Source organism: Squalius cephalus (genome assembly GCF_949319135.1).
Source record: "Squalius cephalus genome assembly, chromosome: 10".
NCBI lineage: Eukaryota > Metazoa > Chordata > Actinopteri > Cypriniformes > Leuciscidae > Squalius > Squalius cephalus.
Window position 1 is genome coordinate 43,278,243 of NC_137131.1, and position 22,038 is coordinate 43,300,280.

The 22,038-nt window shown below is 37.2% G+C and overlaps 2 protein-coding genes across 2 annotated transcripts in view; both read left to right on the forward strand.

Annotated features, from left to right (window-relative positions):
• Window positions 1–616: 616 nt before the first annotated feature.
• Window positions 617–22,038, forward strand: part of LOC307165431 (G-protein coupled receptor 4-like) — a 706,289-nt gene continuing 684,867 nt past the window's right edge. Inside the window, exon 1 of the mRNA XM_079883039.1 lies at window positions 617–1,438. The gene's annotated coding sequence lies outside the window, so the exon portion shown is untranslated. The remainder of the gene's footprint in view (window positions 1,439–22,038) is intronic.
• LOC307166236 (granzyme K-like) lies at window positions 11,460–15,532 on the forward strand. The gene is made up of 5 exons (XM_079884448.1): window positions 11,460–11,588; window positions 11,695–11,839; window positions 14,424–14,571; window positions 14,666–14,920; window positions 15,021–15,532. Exons 1-5 carry the CDS (start codon window positions 11,525–11,527, stop codon window positions 15,189–15,191), a joined length of 783 nt encoding a protein of 260 aa, XP_079740574.1. The 5' UTR covers window positions 11,460–11,524; the 3' UTR covers window positions 15,192–15,532.

The window sequence follows — 22,038 nt, forward strand, 5'->3', positions numbered from 1 at the left end:
TAGCCACATAAAAACATCTCACTCAAATGGAGAACAAATACTTCTCCAGTATATAGTCCACAACAACAGCTGATAATGAAAGACTGCCACCCTTTATTCAAAAGACCTTGAGATATATTTGGTAATTGTACCTGAATGAACTTAAAACTAGATGTACCGCATGGCGGTACAAAATATGACCGCCGCTCAGGCCTGCACTGGCTTTCCACAAAAATAAATGGCGTGGAGCAATTTGGCTGTATTGCGTGTTTATGTATATAAGTTGTATATTTTAAAAGACTGTCTGGAGTATTCCTGTGGATCATGGATAATTTAGAGTTTTGTAATTATTTGCCATTACTATTTAAGTTTTATATCAAAAGTCATTAGTTTAGACACTTAACATCCATAATGTGAAAACGTCACATCCATAACAGTGGTTTTCCCTACATAATGTATTACAAAAATGAGTTTCAAAAACACACTTATTGTGTTCAAGCAAGTCTTTTTCATGCTACATCAGCAGTTTCTTTAATAATTCACAGAGTTTGTAGGACACTTGTAAAGTGTGTGTATTTCATGTTATGTCCATAACCATAACGCTGATAAAATGTATTCATAGTGTGTGTCTGTGTGTGTGTGTGTGTGTGTGTGTGTGTGTGTGTGTGTGTGTGTCTGTGCGTGTATGTATGCGTGCGTACATGTGTGTGCGCGTGTGTGTTTGTGTGTGTGTGTCTGTGGATTTGTATGTGTGTGTATGGGTGTGTGTCTGTGCGTGTGGATGTCAGTGTGTGTGCATGCTTGCGTTTGTTTGTATTCCTGCATGTGTGTGTGTGACAGTATCATCCTAAACCAGCAACCCTTCGCTCAACACCACCATCTACAGGCCGATGAGTGTACAGTCACTAAATGTGCACATAAATGAATTTATTTTATACCCCCCCCATGGATGAAATTCTAGAAACTTAGCATACCCCCAGAGGATGTCAAGTTAATCATACACATGAAATATGGTGCAGTTCTGAACATCTCAACTGAAGATAGGGGCGATTAAAGCAGAATAATATTGCATTTTCATTTTTTATGGGAAGGGGCGCAAATCACAAATGAGTGATTATGGGCTAGGTTGATGTGGGCCCTTAAGACCAACATACCATAAAAATTTCTTCATCCTCGGTGCCACGGTTCAGGTAGTTATTTAGGAAAAACTGCATTTTTTGGGTTTGGGGGGGGGGGCCCAGTGCGCGGGGGGGGGAGTGGCCCCCGGGGACCAAACGAAATTTTTCCGTAAAAGTCTAGTGGGGCTACATGCCCACCAAATTTCATGTTCCCCGGTGTTTCGGTGTCCCTGGTATCGTTGACGAAAAAATTCAGTAGATGACGGGAAAAAAAACACAAAAAACTTTGACAATCCCTATATGACCGCTTTCGCTAGCTATGCTAGCGGCGGTCATAATAAGTGCTTCAAAATTAGTGTTACATCTTCTGATTAGATGATTAGGAATTTAAAACAAGATAAAATGGCTGTGGGAATTAATTGAAACTTGTACAACAGACTGTGTGTTTTCTTGTTATCAGTTTCCATGAAGAGCAAATACACCTTCACACACTGAGATCATGGGTGATACACCTTCTCAGGGTAGGTCAACGCCAGAGAACATAAAAGAAGAAGTTGAGAGAAGCGTGTCTCTCTGTCCTCCAGGACCTCAGGCTCTTCTTCTGGTCATACCAGTGAAAACACTCTCTGAAGAACCTTCTCCACATGAGATTACAGCAGCACAGACTCACATGGAGTTGCTGTCAGAGCGCGTCTGGAAACACACGATCCTGCTGTTTGCTTGTGATGAAGGAGTGGAAGATCCACAAATCAAAGAACACATTCGCAGCGCAAAGAAGATCCTGGACAAGTGTGGAGGACGATACCATGTTCTTCAGACGCGCGCTTGGGAATCTCCCGCTCAGATCCATGAACTTTTAAAGAAGATTGACGACCTGGTGGAGAAGAACCTGTGGAAGACATACCGAAAATCTACATGGAATTCAAACAGTTTGTACTGATATTGATGGCTGTAGTTGGAGCTCTTATTGGTGCAGTTGCTGGAGCTGAAAATGGAGTTTCAGGATCTGTCACTGGATTATTCTTTGGTACCATTGTAGGGCTTATACTTGCAAGTATCTCCATGTACATTTACAATAACATTTACTCACGCTCTTACCCAAAGAAACCTACACATCATACATCATAAGCACTTGAATCAAAGTGCAAACAGTCTAGGAAAGTATTTTCTTATGTATATATATTTAAGAATGTGCATTATGTATAGATATTCTTGAAAACTGTGAGGGACAATTTGTACAAGGTTGACGATGGACATGTACTGTAGATTTGAACTGAAAACAGAAAAAAGGGCAAAAAACAGCTAGTGAGATTATACAGAGATCAAAGACTTTTACTACACTAATTTACACTCTTGAATGAAACACAGCAAACTAGGACAGAAAGAGTGAATAAGCGGGATTTATAATTATGTTCTTGCATACTAAATACCAGCATTCATCCTAAACTTTGCCTCTTTCTGACATAATTGTTGTGGGTATAACACATTTAGACAGCTTTATATGCTTTATATGTCCAGAACTACAGTGAAAACAGGAACATACTCTATAAACATGTTACAGTTTTTATGAATTTTTAATGGTTTCCTTATACATTTTTTTAATTGTCTGTAAGATCTTACACATTTCAGGTCTTCTTTTTAAAACACACCAGCATGTTTAATTATGTTTCTCGTATGTCATCATGCGGCTTTAGATGACTGTACAAACACAATGTATACTATGTAAATAAAATGTATTTGGGCAAAAATATTTTTTGTTTGTTTAGGATTTCATGTATACATTACTAAGTCTAAACTAGACCCATGGTCCAGTAAGCAGATTCTGTAAGATTTTGGAAAATATATTGACATTTAGGCTAATGGTATTTGGTTGCAGTTTAATGGTAAATCATTCACCAGACACGTGTCATAAACAATGTCAGGCCATTTTCCATGTCTGGAGTTTACACATACTTACATCAATGTACTGATAAAAAAGAGCTGGTATAAGCGAGAGTTCATTCATGGAGCTGGAGTGATGAAATTCATTAGATTATTACACTCTGTATAAATTAGGTCAGCCGGAAATAGGAACACTTTTTATAACACTCAATGTACTTGTTACATCATAAGAAGAATGTTTGTTTTGTTTTTGTTTTTGTTTTTTTTTCCAGAATGCATTAACCCTCAAACAGGCAAGAGTGGAAAATTATCATCAACAAATTATTTCATGTCACTTTTAATATCATCTGGACTTAAGTGAAGCATCTCCAAAGGAATTTTTTAAATATTTGATATAGTTTTGGATTTTATTAGTTGTATCTAATATTAGGGTATTATTAGGGTATAGAAAGGCCCATAATATGCTAAATATGCTGCATGTATGACATGTTTAAGTTTCCTAAAATTGAGGCATATATAATTCTTGTATGCATGCATGTGTAACGTCAACGGGTGGATGAAGAAGACGAAGGTAGGTGAAGATACAAAATACTCAATATTTATTTCCATAGGCAAAATCCAAACAAACTCGAAACAGTGTGCTAGAGCAGTGGTTCCCAAACCTGTCCTGAAGGCACCCCAACACTGCACGTTTTCTTTGTCTCCCTAATCAAACACACCTGATTCAACTCATCAGCTCATTAACCCATGTGATAATGAGCTGATGAGTTGAATCTGGTGTGTTTGATTAGGGAGACAAAGAAAACGTGCAGTGTTGGGGGTCCTTCAGGACAGGTTTGGGAACCACTGTGCTAGAGCACAAACAATAACCGACCAAGACAGACTGAACAGAGAGAACTAAATACAGAAAGTAATGAACTAAAACGAGGTGAGGACATGTGACACGGATAAAGAAAAAGGTGAACAGGTGGGTAATTGAGGGAGTGAGTTCAGGTGTGGAGACAAGGAGGATTCTGGGAAGTGTAGTGAAGACGAAGACAGAATGGCGCAGACGATGACTGTGACAGCATGTATATATATTATAAGAAATAAATTGTAGTTATATCTAAAATATTTATATATAATATAAATTATGTATAAATATAAATGCAGTATATACATGCAAATATTTCTTAAATATATACATATGTGTGTATTTATATATACAAAATAATTATACACAGTACACACACATATATTATGTAAACACAAACTTTTATTTTGGATGCGATTAATCGTGATTAATCGTTGCCCAGCACTAATATTATATTCAATATCAAAATTAAATATTACCATTTGCAAAACATTTGAACTCAAAATACATAGATTGGGAAGGGGGTCAGTGTACAGGGGTCCCTGAGGCCAGGAGGGCCTATAAGGATCTTCGTTAAGGGCCCGGGCCTTGGAACGAGATTTCTACTGGCCTACAACCCACCCATCACCCCGGAATGCACAATAATGCCATGACCAGGAAACAGAGGGCTCATTTTACCTTGAGACACCATTCATTGTCAATACTGTGAATAATCCCTTTTTTATACCCTAATCTGCCGACGGATCTCAGGGGATACATACTTTTCAAAATGCGGTAAATAACAGCATGATCAACATATGTCTTAATTTTCTATTTCAACATCTTAAGACACTGTTCACAATTAATATTAGCAGGTGTATTGTTTTTTTGTTTTTGTTTTTTTTCAGAAAAAAGTAAGATTAATATATGCCTACTTTATACAAAGTCAGAATGCCCAGCTCTATGGACGGTCAAGTTGGTTTTAGGTCAAGCTGACAAAACAAGCACAGAAAGTTTGAACCAAGTCATGTGACCCACATATTCCAAACAGACTCTACTTTGATATTGACAACAGTACTGGATGAAAAATTCTTTCTTGTGCCTCCCACTGTCATGTATAGCTATGTAGTAAGTCGCAGAGCCATGGATGAAGCTTGGTCGATGGAACTAGGGGGATGAACTTCTGCGACGAAACCGGCCATGATGGAGAACCAGACGGAGCCGAAGAGACACGGAGCCAGGGTGACACCGAGGGTCCGGAGGGCCAAGGCGGAGCTGATGGCTCATGGGACCGAGGCGGAGATCCGGAAGACCACTGCAGAGCCAGTGCGACCGAGGATACCGGTGGAGCCGGAGGGAAGGCGGAGCCCGGTGGAGCCGGAGGGAAGGCGGAGCCCGGTGGAGCCGGAGGTAGGGCTGGAACAAACGATTATTTTGATAATCGATTAATCTAACGATTATTGGAACAATTAATCGACTAATCGTTGATTATTTTGCCGACTAATCAGTAAGTTCGGAACGATTATTCAACATTTTCAATAAGTTAAAACACTGAGTTATACATATTATAACCTTAAATAAAAAAATAAGAAAGAAAATCACTTCAGGTTTTGAAATGGTGTTTTAATGAACTTTAATGAACCTCCAATTAAACAGGTCAACAAAAATAAATCAGCTGCATTGCAGACAAAAACAAAAATATGTTTGAATGTAGACATCTCTTGGCAGCAGTATTAAGAGCTTCATTTCTAAAACCAAGTGTTCAGTTTAATGAAAAGCAGAAAGTAACAGTGTCCTTTCTGCACTGGCTTTTTTTGGATTTTCAAGTGCTGAATAAATGAAGGAATGTCAGCATATCAACATGTTCACGTGACAAGCTTGCTCTTTTTTGTGAGCAAATGTTTCCTGCAGCTGAGAAGATCCGTTCTGCTGGAGTGGATGTGGCAGGAATGCAAAGAAAAGATCTTGCCAGCTTTGATAGGTTAGGAAAGCGTCCCTCATTTTCCTTCCACCAACCTAAAGGATTTTCTTGTTTGGCTATTTGCGATTCTGATAAGTACATTTGTACTTCCTTTCTCACCATCTGAAACGTTTGTTCCTCGTGTGACTCCTCCTCTTCACTGAGGCTGTCGGTGTCAGACTGGAGGAGGTTTTCTAACACTGACTCTTCCTCTCTCCTAGGAACAGTGACTCTGTGACACTGAAGACACTGCCCTTCTTGTGTAGATTTCCAGAACTCTTTTCCTGCTTTAATAGCAAGGACCTCAATAGTGCTTTTAACCTCTATCTTCTGTTCAGCAGGCAAAAACTTTTTTGTTTTCTAAATCTTGGATCTAAGGCTGCTGACAGAACAATGGTTTTATCTTTCTCCTTGAGGAAAGTGCTGATATCCCCCCATCTTTCTTCTAACTCTTTAGAAGCTTTGGCTAATAAAGCTTTTCCAGGAGTAGTTTCGAAGATCAGGGATTGCTGCACAGACCTCTGTAGCCCTTTTGCAAGCTTAGGAAGGCATGACAATGTTGTGTACTCTTGGCCACTAAGAAACTCAGTGGCACATTGAAAAGGCTGCAGGCCCTGGGTCAGCTCTTCAAGTAATGACCACTGATCAGGCTTCAAATCAAAGTAATGTTTGCCCCTTGGTGTCACTTCAGGATCCGAAAGCGTGGCAGTAACAGGCCGGCGCTGCTCCAGCAGTCTCTCCAGCAGGGTGCTATTCCACCGGGTTGTGACGTCTTGTATCAGCTTATGCTCTGGTGTGTTCATCTGCTGCTGCTTTTCTTTCAGCTTAGGCCAGTTCACTTCTCCTAAAATTTTCAACCAAGGTTCTTGCAGCTCCCAAAGCTTTGCTAATGCTGGTCCCTTTAAGGGAATGGTTCACGACAAGCTAAAGTGTGTGTCCAGTACAGCGGATGGAGATCCAATTATGTTTCTCAGCCAGCAATTTCAGTGCAGCCACAACATTTGATTCATTGTCATGAACAACTGATTTAATGTTGTCTACGGAAATGTTGAATTTTGTGACAACCTCTTCAAGCCATGTGGCTATGTTGACACCAGTATGTCATTCATCAAGAGGCATGGTTGCAAGAGTGAGACTCTTCATTTTCCAGTCTTCAGTTATAAAGTGGCATGTGACACCAAGGTATGCTTCTGTTGTGAGGCTAGTCCAGATGTCAGTGGTCAGTGCGATGAAGCTTCTTCCTTCCTGAATAGTTTCCTTAACCTTTAAAAAAACATCAGAATATTTGAGTTGAACATTTTATTTTTAACTCTCTTAGTGGTTAAACTGTTGTTTAGTCATCATCTTTACTGGGTGTTTAGTTTTAAATCTAGAAGCAATAAACCAATGCTACTTTTGGGTCATCGAAGGGTAACGCCCCTTTTTAGGGGAAGACAAACGGATTCCCCTGAGAACAGAACTCGCTCTAGATCTGCAAAGTTTCTTGATAACAAAAATGGCACAAACATACACACTCTCTTTGCCGGCCGAGGACAGTGAGCGGTATTTAAAGAAGCTACTGGATACGGGGTTACAGAGGGGTCCCTTTGAAATGGTCGAAAACTGGATTAATGACCCCACGCAGTGGCCAAATATGGACTATTCAGACATCTACCACTATCTCGTGGAATCACCAAGTAAGTAGCCTATTTTTTTCATTAACACACTCACAGTATGACAAACTAGATGATGAGGCCATGTCAAGAGGAGTCGGTGGTTTGCTTGGATCATATTTCACTTGATTTAAGCTATTGACATAGTTTTGTTGTCGACTATACTAGTTAGAAAGATGAAGTTGCTAGTAGCTACGTGATTAGCTCTCACTAGGTCACTTGGCTGTTAACTGATTTTACTGTTGAAATAGATTTTACTGTTGAATTACTGTTGAATTACTGTAGGTGTATATTTACTTTTTGACAGGTTTTTTCATATTTTTGCTCCATTAATCTTGTTAAGTAGGTTCTTGATGGAAGGATATATCCAGGATTGAATGTTGAAACCATTTTACGAAAGCCTTCTCCTTCCACCAGGGAAAGAGGTCTCATGTCTTTAACAATCATGTTTAGAATTGACTCTGTAAGAGCAGTGGCTTGAGAGGAGTACACGAATTCCTCCTCAGGAAAAAGTCATCAATATTAGGCCCACTGCTTTTCTTAGAACTGAAACAGAAAAAGGAACGTTTAATTCAGGACATAACATTTTTTTAAATATTAATTTGCAAACAATTATTATAAGTATAATATGGCAATCTTTTTTTTCATGACATTTGAGCTGACAGAGGCATTCTTTTTCACCATTTAATTAACAGTATGAAAAAGTAACTGACATGATATTCTTCCTAACCCCTAACTCCTATCTCCTTTTGTAAGTCTTCATGAATATGGAATAAAATACATGCAAGTAATAAGACTATTTACCTAATAGTGTTACAATAATAAAAACAGCCCTGACCCCTAAGCTCGATCAAGCTTTATTCTATGCAAAATAAATCATCACATTACTGTATTTATATTATTAATAATAATATTATCACTTTTATTAATAGTAGTATTGCATTCTCTAATAAAGAGATTTACAACTAGTTAGTTAGCTTCACCTGGAGATTGAACACTCACCTCTCACCGGCTCCTTTTGATCCGGGATGCTTTCTCTTTAAGTGCTCCAACATACATGTTGCGCTCCCGTGAAACGCAAGCTCAGCCTTGCATGTATTGCACATGACAGCATTCTTAGTTGGCAGTTTTGTGAAACTTTCACACACCTCACCCCGGATTTCCACCAACTGCGGAACGGCTGCGTGTCGGCTCCGTGCTTCGTCGTCCTTCAATACCCACCAGGGGTGCGTTTCCCGAAAGCATCGTTGGCCAACTATGGTCGCAAGTTCATCGCAATGTCCATTGAACTCTATTGGTAACGACGGAACTTGCGACCATAGTTGGCCAACGATGCTTTCGGGAAACGCACCCCAGGTCCGGATTTGTTGCGGAACGGCTGCGTCCATGACTGACAGCTGAAGTCACGAGGACCCACGAGATCTCGCTAATTCACGTATGATCGCGCGATATATAGTTTCTATAAACAGAACGTTAATGACGAATGGTATATTATGACGTTTTCAAGGTGTAGTGTAGGGAAATATGATCCGCCATGATCACGGTGTATTTTATTTTAAAAATTAACCGGATCTTTTATTTTGTTTTGGTTTGTTCTGTTTTTTGCTCGACTTCCTGTCCTGCGCACTCTGCCCTGTAGTGCTGCGGAGCTCTCCGGCATCCGGCAAAAATAGAAGCTCTGCGTATCTGCGCCGGAGTCGGAACGCAGCCGTTCCGCAGTCAGTGAAAATACACACATTGACTTTAATGGAAACCTATTGACTCCGCCGCCGTTCCGGAGCGGATCCGCAGCCGTTCCACAGTTGGTGGAAATTGGGGGTCACTGGTCCAAACTCGATTTACACTCCGCCATAATTCGCCGTTTATTTACTGTCTATGTAATTCGCGCTGTTTTTTCTTCTACCGCAATAGCATTTGTAACGGCTGCATTACACTCTAGCGCTACAGCGCCGTAGCGGTCAAAACGCAATATTGCAGGCCCATACATTGGTCACGTGAGATCAAACGTCTACTCGACAACAAAGATATTTGTCGACAATTTTTTATTGTCGACTAATCGTTTCAGCCCTAGCCGGAGGGAAGGCAGAGCCCGGTGGAGCCGGAGGGAAGGCGGAGCCCGTTGGAGCCGGAGGGAAGGCGGAGCCCGTTGGAGCCGGAGGGAAGGCGGAGCCCGTTGGAGCCGGAGGGAAGGCGGAGCCCGGTGAAGCCAAAGGGATGGAAGGCGGAGTTGCAACCGGTAGCCATAAATCCTGAGGTGGAACCAGGGTGATGCATGATCAAGGCAAAGTTAGTGGGACGAGGGAGCCTGGTGGATATGCTGGTAAAATAGAGGAGATGGGAGAGGGAGGCTGGGCGGGCAATCTGCGTGAGGGGTATTTTTCTTGTATTTTCTAAAATAATTTGATTGCAGTCTAACAATCTGTAGTTTGATTTCAAACCTTTTTAGTGCAACCCAAATACAGCTTACATGAAAAAGAAAATGGGAACATGTAAACCTCAAATTCTTTCCCATGGTCTTTTTGTTTGTCATGGTGGTATTTTGATGCATATTTTGCTCTTTATTGTGATCATCAGCAGATGTTCAAAAGGTGTTTTGAACATCTGGGCAGCATCGTCTAGAAGAATGTACCAGTGTGTGTTTGTTCCCAAGACCACAACATTTTAAAAAGATGAAAAAATGTGCTTCGTTTCCTGTGCTAAATAAAAAGCTTAAATTTCCCAAAGTTCCACTTCAGGAGTTATGTATTGTTTTTTTCTTCTTCCATATTAATGTATCTGTATTATAATCTAAATTATTGCATTATAATATTATAATGATAATGTGAACATCAATGATAGTTAACCACAGCACAGTTTGTTTGTTTCAGACATTTTAAATGCTGTATGTGCGTGAATGTGGATATGTGGATAAATGTATATGTGTGATTATGTTATATGTATGTTATATTTGTGTATTTTAACTGTACACACGTTTCAGCACTTTTATGGGCCCCAGGAAGACTAGCAACCACATTGTGGAAGCTAATGGGGATCCAAATAAATAAACAAATAAACAAATAAACAAATCAGTCGTCTTGAAATTCTTCACAACATCCGTTTTTTCAAAAGCTCTGTATTTGTAAATGTCAAGTTAAAATATTCTCATTTGCAAGTAGTAGCCTAACTCATTTTATAAAACAGTTTCATTTTCCCTCCCAAGATCTGTTATATTCTCTCCTTGACATGAGGTTAAATTTGCTGTGAGGTTCATTTGCTGTGATTCACACTTCTATAAGGTTGGCGCATCAGCCGCGTGTTTTACTTTGAAGCTTCTGCTTTGCTTCTAAAGGTGTGAAAGCTTCACATCAATCTTTCAGGGAGGACTACATGTACCCTGATGAGACTTTTACTTTCAAATCTCATGTCTGAACTCATGTCCCCTCTCAGAATTATTTTAATAGGGAAGGAATGTAAAAAGAATGTAAAAATACTGTATCTGTTTACTCGAAATGGTGCCATAGTTGGACTCTTACGTTTGATCTACAGCATTGATTAATGCAGAAAATACGAGCTTGTGTTAGTTTGTAAAGTACAATACCTTACTAAATAAGTCTTTAGGGATCCAGACAGTTGCTGTTCATTGATTGTCCCATAGAGTTTTGTAAAAGCCTTTCTGTCAATGTAAATACTATAGGGTATGGGTTCAAATTAGTTTCTGTTTTCTTATTTTTATTTACAGTCGGTAGAGCTTTACTCTCTTTAAAGAGCTTTTACAACTCGCTCTTAGCGTTAAAGCACTTTTATTTTCTCTCATATAACAGCATTTACAGAAAGTGTTATGACAGTAGATTATAAGGAATTGTTCAATAAGTGCATTTTTCTGTTGGTTTTGGATTCTTCAAACAGAGATGAACTAAAAGTCAACTTCTTAAAATTTGCAAAAACAAATGCATCACATTGTATGCAAACACTCCCACATATACACACCTTTTGATTATACTCTGACCACAAAGTAACCAAACCGTGCATTGAAAAACTGATGTGTCCTCATTGCTCTCACACTTGACATTGTTGGATGTCTGAGGCAACACATTGACTTTTGGCTGAGAGAACGGTCGGCAAGATGGATGTTTGCAGATATTTGATTGTGTATCACTTCCTGGCGTTCACCTTTTTCAAAGTGGCAGGTAATGGTTATTTATCTGTCACGGAGTTTGATTAGAAAGTTTACAAAACAAAATCATCTGTTGGTTTTTGTTAAATCTGTAAATGCCTTTAAAATCTCCATTCCAGCTTGCTCTGAGGGGTCCATTATTGGAGGCAAAGATGTCAAAAAACTTCAGCCGTGGATGGTGTCCATTCAGATGAACCAGAGACATGTGTGTGGGGGAATGCTCATTCAAAACCAATGGGTTTTAACTGCAGCACATTGTGAAATGTAAGGCAACCACTTTGAGCATAAATGAACTTGCAAGTCTATGTGAAGCTTAATATAATCTTTCTTTTCTTTCAATGTACTTATTGTGTTCCTGTTGAATTTCAAAACACTTTTGCTGCAATTGATGTGATACAGGATTAGGGACAAGTTTCATGATATGGTTAGGTTTAAGGGTGAGTTAATACGTAAGGAAATAAGAAATTAATTGCAGCTGTAATTAATTGCAGGTGTAACCTTTGGCTGAGGTACTACAAATTAAAACAGCCAAACTAGGGGATATTCCACCCAGGAAAAAGAAGTATCGATACCAAATGAATGTGTACAAAATGGTCATGAAGGACCCTGCCGATTCATTTTTGGATTGAAAGATAGAGACGTGACTTAAAACAATATAAAGATTTATTTCACAAAAATCATCTTTGTTCCAGTAGAAAAAATCTAAAATAAATCACTTAAGAGTTTACCAGTTAAATACCCACATAGTAAATAGACACCATTATAAATCCAGCTTTAACAGGAGGGAATGGTTTTACTTTATTTTGATGCATGGTCTGTTGACTAAGTAATGTTGCGCCTACATGTCTACTAACTCTAATTGGAGTGTAGGTGACTGGTAGGGTTAGAATAAGTTAACATGTAGTTGCAAAGTGACATATAGTTAGTAGAATGTCTGGGACCATCACAATAAAGAGTTAGCTTGACTTTCTTCTTGCAGACTAACACAATCGGAATGCCGGAGTATTAGTGCCGGAATGCCGTAAATATTAGGGACATTTGACCAGTCACAGTTATTATTATTTTTTAAATCTAAGTAAATGTAAAAGCAGGAATAAGCACAGTAAGTGTATTGTATCAAATGATTAATATAAATAGACCATTTATTTAATGCATGCAACATATACATAGTAGCAGGGCTTGGGGAAAAAGGATACCAAACACACAAGTTGTCAGAGGGTGTGTTTTATTTCGGTACCGCTTTAGATTACAGCCCGGAAAGTTCTACATAATTAAGAATTTACAGCGTAACTTTCGGTAATTATAGTGTAGCTATGAAGTACTTCCATGTAAGTATAAGGGAACAATATGCAAAATTTGTGGAATAAAGGGGTAACAACCAGGAGAATTAAAAAAATATATATAAATATATATATATATATATATATATATATATATATATATATAGGCTATATATACAGTATATATATATATATATATATATATATATATATATATATATATATATATATTTATATTTATACAGCAAGTATTATAGAACTAAGGGGTGCTTATACTATTATGATACAACAATCTTACATTTGGGAGCAATTTAGCGAGAACATACACTGTGCACCTTTTTGTAAAAATTGTGTACCAATACAAACTGTAGGCTTTTTAAAAATTACAGGGTACATATCTATGCATTTATACAGTTTTTTTTTTTTTTTTTTGATAGCAAAAGTGCAGATGTTTAAGTTTGAGCTTAGATGCTTCAAGGCAAGTAAAGCTAAAACTATTGCATTTTTTTAAATACTGGGAAATATACTCTTATTCTATGTAGTTACAGGGTAAGACATTGCGGGCCGTAAATTAAAGTGGTGCTTGTTACCCTCTTGTTCAATATGGTTACAGGGTAAGTACAATACAAAATACAGACAATCTTATAATACTGACTTGGAAACCTTTATAAATTGGTCCCAAATGTGATTGTTGTATCATAATAGTAGAATAAGTACCCCTTAGATCTACAATACTTACAGTATCTAAAAAAAAAAAAAAGATATTTCTCCTGGTTGTTACCCCTTTATTCCCCAAACTTTACATGTTGTTCCCTTATACTTGTAAGTACTTTATAGGTACACTATAATTACAGAAAGTTACACTGTAAAATCGCTTTAATTACGCAGAACTTTCCGGGCTGTAATCTAAAGCGTTATCTTTATTTCTTGTGCAATAGTGAGGATTGAAGGAGTATTGGTGCTCTTGTGCTTCTGTTGTGAAAGTGCTGGAGAAAGTGAAGACTGCAAACTTCAGCCAGACAGCAGGGAGTTCTATCAAGGCTTCCAGATTCCTTCTCATTAATCACTCTCTGTAAGAGAAAAGAGTAAACAGACATTAGTGAATGTGGGGAGATCAAAAACTCAACTGGTTCTTCTTCTTCTTTTGGGGTTTTTAAGGCAGCTGGCATCCTTTGAGTTGCATTAGTGCCACCTTTCGGTTTTATTTACCCTTTGTTCTCATTCATACTAAATCCTCCAATCTAATCCCGTCATCCTCAGAAAACCAAATATCACTTTCCTCCACACTCTCTCCATAACTCAACTGGTTTTTCCTCACTGGTGTTTATATGGCCACAGTGATCAGTTGGTCGATGGCCGTCCGGTGTGTGCGTTGATTGCTGGTCAGCTGCTCTGTGTGTGTTGCCAGGGGCGGCCGATGTTTTTTTTTTTTTTGCTAATTCACTTCACCAGGACACATACCCCAGTTTTGTATGCCAATCCAGCCAGCATCCCTCAATCTCTTAGCTTAAGGTTCTCACTGTAAAGTATCTACACCTGTGCACATCTAAGTCAGTTTTCTATTTCAGAGAACCCATTGAATCTGTGAAAGTTCTCATAGGATCTCTGTCTCTGAGTCATACTAAGAAAGGCTCTCAGCGTGTTGGCATCCTCAGTTATGAAAGATCTAAAACATTCAATAGAAGGAATAAACAAGATGACATCATGCTGATTAAGGTAAGGATGAATTGAAAGTGGTTGTTGTTTAGACATGATGACCGTATGATGTTTTTCACAGTATGCATTTGAGTAATTGATTTTTCTTCTGCAGCTAGACAAAAAAGTGAAAGCAAAGCCCAAAAAAATCCCTAAAAAGCAAAAAGATTATCCACCTGGAACAAAATGTATTGTGACAGGTTGGGGAACTACTCATTTGAATGTCTCAAAACCTTCTGATAGACTGCAAAAGTTAGAGGTGACAGTTGTGGACAGAGATGAGTGTAACCGCCTCTACAAGAACGATCTGGTGATCACCAGAGATATGATGTGTGCAAGAAACGAGCAGGAAAACAGAGGCATCTGTTCGGTATGTCATATTGTTGTCTTTGATTTATAGCTGTTGCAGGCTCTTTGAAATCATCCCTTTACCTGTTTAAAGGAAAAATAACCTTTTTTTTATTTTTCAGGGAGATTCCGGTGGACCTCTGGAATGTAAGAACAACATAGCTGGATTGGTATCAGGGTCAAAAGGATGCGGTAATCCCAAGAAACCAACTGTGTTCACATTTCTCTCCAAAAGACATATCTTCTGGATCAATAGCATACTGAAAAAGCAATTCAACAGCACAACTTTTTAAGAACCTATTACTGTTGTTTGTTCAGATTACTGTAACTTTAAAATGTTATGCTTTTGGAATTGGGGTTAATATATATTCACAAAGCAATATCATTCACATTTTTTATTTTTTAAACAAGTAAAACAGAGCTGAGTTAAAATCCTGTAAATGTATCTGATATTGCATTAATACATGAAGAATTCCCACTGTACTTTGCTATTGATGGACACAAACATGGTTAAACAAACATTGGAAGATGATCTGTTGTCTGGTGAAATATGAAATGCATTGTATTCCTTTTTGTGATTTGTTTGCAAAACTAAGCTAAAATAAATTTTATCATTACATTTTCTAAACTCCTATAGTTAATGACTGCGGATTTGTTTAATTATAATGGATTCTGTCTTGTTTTTCATCCGTTACATTGAACACATTTCACATTAACACCAAAGTGCATCAAGTAAACTCCCTTTGCTTTATGATATTCTTTATATTCAAAACACATTCAGACACTTCCTCTAAATAATTTAAAGTCTCAAACTAATTGATACCTACTGGTGAGGACACACAACAAATCTCATTCAAAGTCCAGGACAGAAGTGTACACTGGGGCTGCATCCGAAATAATATACTCTAGGTATTATTTTGAATAATTACTTACTTTGCGAACGCTAAAAAAAAAAGTACATTTTATGCATGAATGTGTGTAGTATGAATGAAATTCAGATGTACTACATAAGAGGTGAAATGTATTATGATGGATAGATAATTTGTTTGTCATCAGAGAGATGACACAACGTAGAAAGCCACAACACTAAGGTTTGTTTTAAGTTCACTTAAATTAAAATTTGTTATATTTTTTGAAGCCTAATAAATTTTAACATTTTGGGGGAAAATCATTTTCATCGAGACATCAGTACACTGTAAAAAAATGTTACTGCTATTTACTTAAAAAAATTATGGTAACAATATTACACATACTATTTTTGAGTAGTTAAAGCTTGATTTCATTCATGGAATCTACCTGAATAAATCATGTAAAATGCCCTAATTTATTTAGACATAATGAATTCATTTTTTTTAGTGAAATGTGCTTTTTTATTTTAAGTATTTTTTATTCTCAAAATTGTGTGAAGTCAAGTGAATGGATATGACCTGTTTGTATTTAACTATGAGATATATTGTTTTAAAATAAGACTGTATGCTGCTAGGACAGCACAGAATCAAACTTGTCATTAGTAGAGTTATTGCTACATGTATGTAACAATATGCTTCAGAATATTTAAAAATGCAGTTATTCACAACCTAACCATAAGCCCTACTCTTCTGCACAATGGTAACGATCAAAACTTTAACATAATAGAAACTCTTTCAAATGTCAAACATACCTGAACATTAAACATTAACAGATTCCCTTTACTCAAAAACACATGAAATAACACTTAATTTCAAGATTTACTCTCTATTTCCAGCCATGTGCAAAGCATGCTGGGAACAAACAATGGTGTCTCTAAATAAAACCGCATAAATGAGCTAATTCTCTTAAAATAAATAGGTAGCCCCTTTTCCTTAATTTTATGAGGTTTATCAGTTCCTCAATTCAAGCCTTATAATTGTGTATGTTTCCTTAAAAAAAATAGGAAAATGCATCTCTTGGTGTTATTAGTGAAATGTTCTCAATATTTTCAACAAAAACTGAACCACAATTTTCTTAATAAAATATACATAATATTTTTAATGATCACCTCAATTTTTTTAATGAAAATTACAAGACTCATGATTCATTTTTTACAGTGTAGCTATGTTAATATCAGTGATACTGGCATAAAAACCATGCCATTAAACATTTTTGACTTTATAGAATGATTCTCTATAAAGTCATGGCGATTGGCCCCTATTAAAGGGGGGGTGAAATGCTCATTTTCACTTAATCTCCTGTTAATCTTGAGTACCATAGAGTAGTATTGCATCCTTCATATCTCCAAAAAGTCTTTAGTTTTATTATATTTATAAAAGAAAGATAGGCTGTACCGAGTCTTTCCGGAAAAAAACGAGCGGCTGGAGGCGGGCCGTGTGGGCGGAGCTAAAGCTGTGCTGACGCGCCGATAGCTAACAACACAGACATTTGTTCAGCAGTTTTACTCACCGTTCCAACGCACGACCGCGAACCTTTATCATTGTGACTGCTCGATCCTTAAGCATTAGACGATCTGCAAATCCGTCAATCTGGGCTTTCTTTATAAAACAATCATCGTCGAAATGCAGGGAACAAACAGTCTTGCACAACCTCCGTTGATGCTCTGGAAAAACATACTCCATCCACAGGTCCCTTAGCGCCGGGTTCTTTAGGAATCTGTGCAGGGTTGTCTTGCCCTGGCAACCAAAAACCCACTTCTTTGGTGACATTGACTTCCCTAAAGCCGAGCAGAGCGCTTTGATGGGCGTACTGCTTTCGCTCTCTTCTCTCTCCGTCTGGTCTACGAGTGCGCGCGCGCCCGCGGTCTTCCGGAGAAGTGACCTTAGGACCCGTATAAGGAAATTCCGCTACATCTGACGTCACACAGGCCCATACTCGAAAAAAACTTTCCGAAACTTGTGACAAACCGGAAGGAGCATTTTTGGAACAGAAATACTCCTTCAAACGTACAATTTAATTTTTGAAACTTTGTCCATGTTTAGCATGGGAATCCAACTCTTTAACAGTGTAAAAAACTCAGTATGCATGAAATAGCATTTCACCCCCCCTTTAAACAATAAAGTAAGACAGACATCTTTTTCTTATACGTTTAGCCTACTATTCTTTTTGGCAGAATTTATCATTATAATCAAATTATTTCCTGGATTTTGTATCACCATAGTCCCTAAATGTATGTAAATGCAGGAAATGGGACAAACCAAAGTCACACACAGAGGGAATAATAGTGTACAAAACATATATCTAAATTACTTATTTTCTAAATAATAAAATCTTCTACACAAGTTGCTCAACAAGGGAGAATTCCAAAATAAAGTCTTTAATAAATCTACATAGAAAGGCAATTCCACACACTAACATAAGTTACACGTAGACGAGATCAGACAAAGGACTGAAAGACACAGGGAGTATATATATATTTGTCTCATAGACAAAGCGTAATAGTGAAAGTATTTTACATGCGGAAGAAAATAAGAAAAAACAACTATAGCATAGCAAGGTAGGTTGATACTAGCTCATAATATTTTAAGCATTATTTTGATATATTTTTGATTTCATGTTTACTTTGATTGCTTTTACAAATTCAAAAGCTTTTTGAATTGTAAAAAAAAATGTATCCTGCTGTTGAATAAGCTTTTGTTCAGCATATGTTCATTTAAATACAAGAAAATATGACTTGTAACATCTTCAAATTTGTTTTCCTCTTTTATGTCTTTGATATAGTAAATACTATACTATTCATAATGTAAGACAATTTTAAAAGGTATATAGACTATAAAAGTGTCCTTAAAGGGGACCTATTATGCCCCTTTTCACAAGATGTAAAATAATTCTCTGATGTCCCCAGAGTGTGTATGTGAAGTTTTAGCTCAAAATACCCAACAGAATTTTATTTACAGCACGTTTAAATCATCATTTTTTGGGTCTGTGAAAAACGCACTGTTTTAGTGCTTCTCCTTTAAATGCTAATGAGCTGCTGGTTCACGGGACAGGGGGCGGAGCCTAAGCAGCCGCGATCAGAGCCAGAACAGGGAAGATGATAATAATAAAACAGACAGTCACAGTAATGGTGTTCATTTCGACCATAAAAATGCCTACAGAGTCAGAGAATATATGCTGTATGGAGTTGGAAAAGGTATAGTTTAGTTTAATTACGATTATAACCTATTTGGCATTGCTTGTATACACTATTAATGCAAGCCTGCTGTAGGACTCCGTCTGACGATCTAATTGTCTGAATGATGACACAAAATATACTGATGAGTTTAATAAAGTTTACTGTATGTCACACAAAAGATGAAGCATCAGTTTTTCTTCAGAAAATCACTGTTAGAGCTGAGTAAACAGTATAAGAAGTGCATAAGTAACTTACATAAATTTCTGTTGAGTTGAGGGAGGATTTTCTTTGAAAACAAAATGAATCCACCTCGTCTTCAGTGGCTGGCAGATTTCAAGAGTAAATAAAGAGAGCTATGTGAATGAATACATCCAGCTACAACACCTTCAACGCTTGGGAGATGCTTCGACGCTTCTCGTGAGTGCATTGCTGCAGCAATGGCTGATGTGTACAACTCGCAGTGAACGCGATCAGGGCGGGTCTAAGTTATAACGGCAGTGTCAGTCAACACTCGGGGGCGGGGCCTGTGGCTTTAGTGATGTCACTAAAGCCACATTCTGAAAACGGGTCGTTTGGAGAGACTGCTTATGATTTATGGAGATTAAAAAAAAAGTAGTGAGTGGATTTTTATCACTGTAGGGTGGTTGTGTACACACACTGCCAACACACATTTATGTCCAAACACCATACAAAAGTGAATTTTGCATAATAGGTCCCCTTTAACATGGTAAACGTATAATGACTGCTAACAAACTAATGAAAACTTATAATTTGCAATGTTAAATTTATCTGAGCATTTGTTATGAAATTCACCTTCCCTACACATTTTTTTTTTCATATAATTCCTCTGGGGGTGGGGGTGGGGATCATACCATAAATTAGCATAAATAAGTGCTATAAAATAGTGTTAAGTCTTTAGGTATTCAGTGAAACCTGTAGAACCGACTGTGTGTGTTCTTGTTATCAGTTTCATGAAGAGCAGAAACAGCTTCACACACTCAGAGATCATGGCTGCTAAATCTTCCAAGAGTAGGTCACTTCTTCTGTGTGATTCCTTTTATTTATTTCAACAATAAAATAATTTGAGACACCATTATGGAATAATATTAATTAGAAGATAATAGTAATTTATTAATTCCTCAAGATAATGCACTGATTCAGAAATTACGTGAAAGTGATCTCAGGCTGAGACGTGGAGGATTGCAGATTAATGTTTTTAACAGTGAGTATTTCTCCACTAAACCTAAAGCTGCTCTCACAATTACTGAAGCACTGATTAATGGTGTTATTTTCTTTAACAGTGAGAAATGACAAACAAGATGCAGAACAACACCACACAATTGTTGTGACACTGACTGCTTTATTTGCAGCACTTATTGGTGCAGTTGTTGGAGCTACATTTGGAACGTTTGGGTCTTGCATTGGAGTAATCTGTGGTGCTTATGTGGGGATTATACTTGCAAATTTTTTTTGATCAATAAGTCATGTCAACATGATTTTACATTACTTTAACTCATACAATAAGTTAAAGTCCCCCTATAGTCAATCATTTTATCCCTTAAAACTCATCTTTGATTACCAAAATTACATATTTAAAAGTTTTTTCCTGTGAAAAAAAATTCTTCAAATGTAACTCGACACCCTTGCCTCATTTTGGTTCTATGAAATTGCCAATTAGCCCCGCCTCCACTCACTCACGCCAGCTCACAGATTTATTCGGCCAACTTGCTGAGGTAAACACAAGGATATCGCTCTTTACAACGTCGGACACATAAAGGTAATGAATATGATTAGCCTTTTACTTGACTATGTTATCAAACAGCTAATAATGTGTTGCTAATGTTACATGAACCATGTTTCCGTTCGCCATCTCAGAGTCCGACCACTGCCTTCTAACAATCCTCAGAAACGGTCTGGCCTTAAAAATGTATAATACACATTTTTTTTTTGTCGCGTCTGCATAGTCATGTGAACCCGAATTATCCCGACAACATTTTATCTGTGCCTATTAGGGAGTAATGCAATATTGTAATGCATTACTTTTAAAAGTAACTTTCCCCAACACTGGCATTTCGTGTAGACTATTTTTTTCTTAAAATCTGTGAGTAAGGGGTTGAAACTACTAATTTACTAATTAAAAAACAAAAACACCAATTTACACTACTTAATGAAACACTGCATACTATGACAGAAGGGTGAATACTGGTGAAGTGGGATTTATAATTATGTTCAGTATGTTAAATCATGGAAAATGCCAATCAGATATATCACTAACCAAGCAATGTGCTACTAAATACTATATATGATTGATACAGTTAAGCAGGTTTTGGAAATATTTAAGCTATTTCATATAGGCCTATAGCCAACTTTAATAATAATACATTTTGCAGACTGCAAAATAAATAATTTTGCATTTGATTCATCATTGTATAAGATTATTTTGGAAGGATATATCTATAATACTGGGGTCTATGGTAGTAATGTGTGTATTTGGAGTGCTTTTTTTCAAAATCACCTTTTGGAAAATAAAGAATAATAAATTATGCAAAAACACAAAAAGAAGTGGGCTCTCATTTTACCTTTTGGAACAAACGAAATAATGTTAATATTATGTAGATATTCAATGCCTCTTCTTGTGGGATTGAATTAAAAAAATTGAGTATTATCAATAGATCTGATTAATTTTGTGATGTTTTGCGGTGTTGGTTTGTGTCTCTCTTTCTAAAGCATTTTTCCTGTTCGAGCAAATTACACAAATCAGATTTTCAAAACTGTTAATAAACACTTAAAAAAGTGAATAAACTAATTATGTCAGTGTGAAATAAACAGTTATGGACATGTAGAAATAAAAGCTGAAGCTCCAAGCTTCCTCCCGAAAATCGCCAAAAAATTCCGTTGGTGCTTCAGTGACTAGTAGGCTATATACTTCGTTTAGAGAAGCTGCTTTCAATCATGACTTCAAATTCCCGTTTTTATAGCATCAAATAACTACTAAAGACCAAACTCATTTTAAAAAAACGAACACTTAAATTTAGGCTACATCAGCGTGAAGAAAA

Coding starts and splice junctions, on each gene's coding strand:
- LOC307166236 (XM_079884448.1), top strand. CDS start 11,525: ATGGATGTTTGCAGATATTTGATTGTGTATCACTTCCTGGCGTTCACC. Junction 11,840..14,423: donor ACTGCAGCACATTGTGAAAT/GTAAGGCAACCA, acceptor TTTCTATTTCAG/AGAACCCATTGAATCTGTGA. Junction 14,572..14,665: donor ATGACATCATGCTGATTAAG/GTAAGGATGAAT, acceptor TTTCTTCTGCAG/CTAGACAAAAAAGTGAAAGC.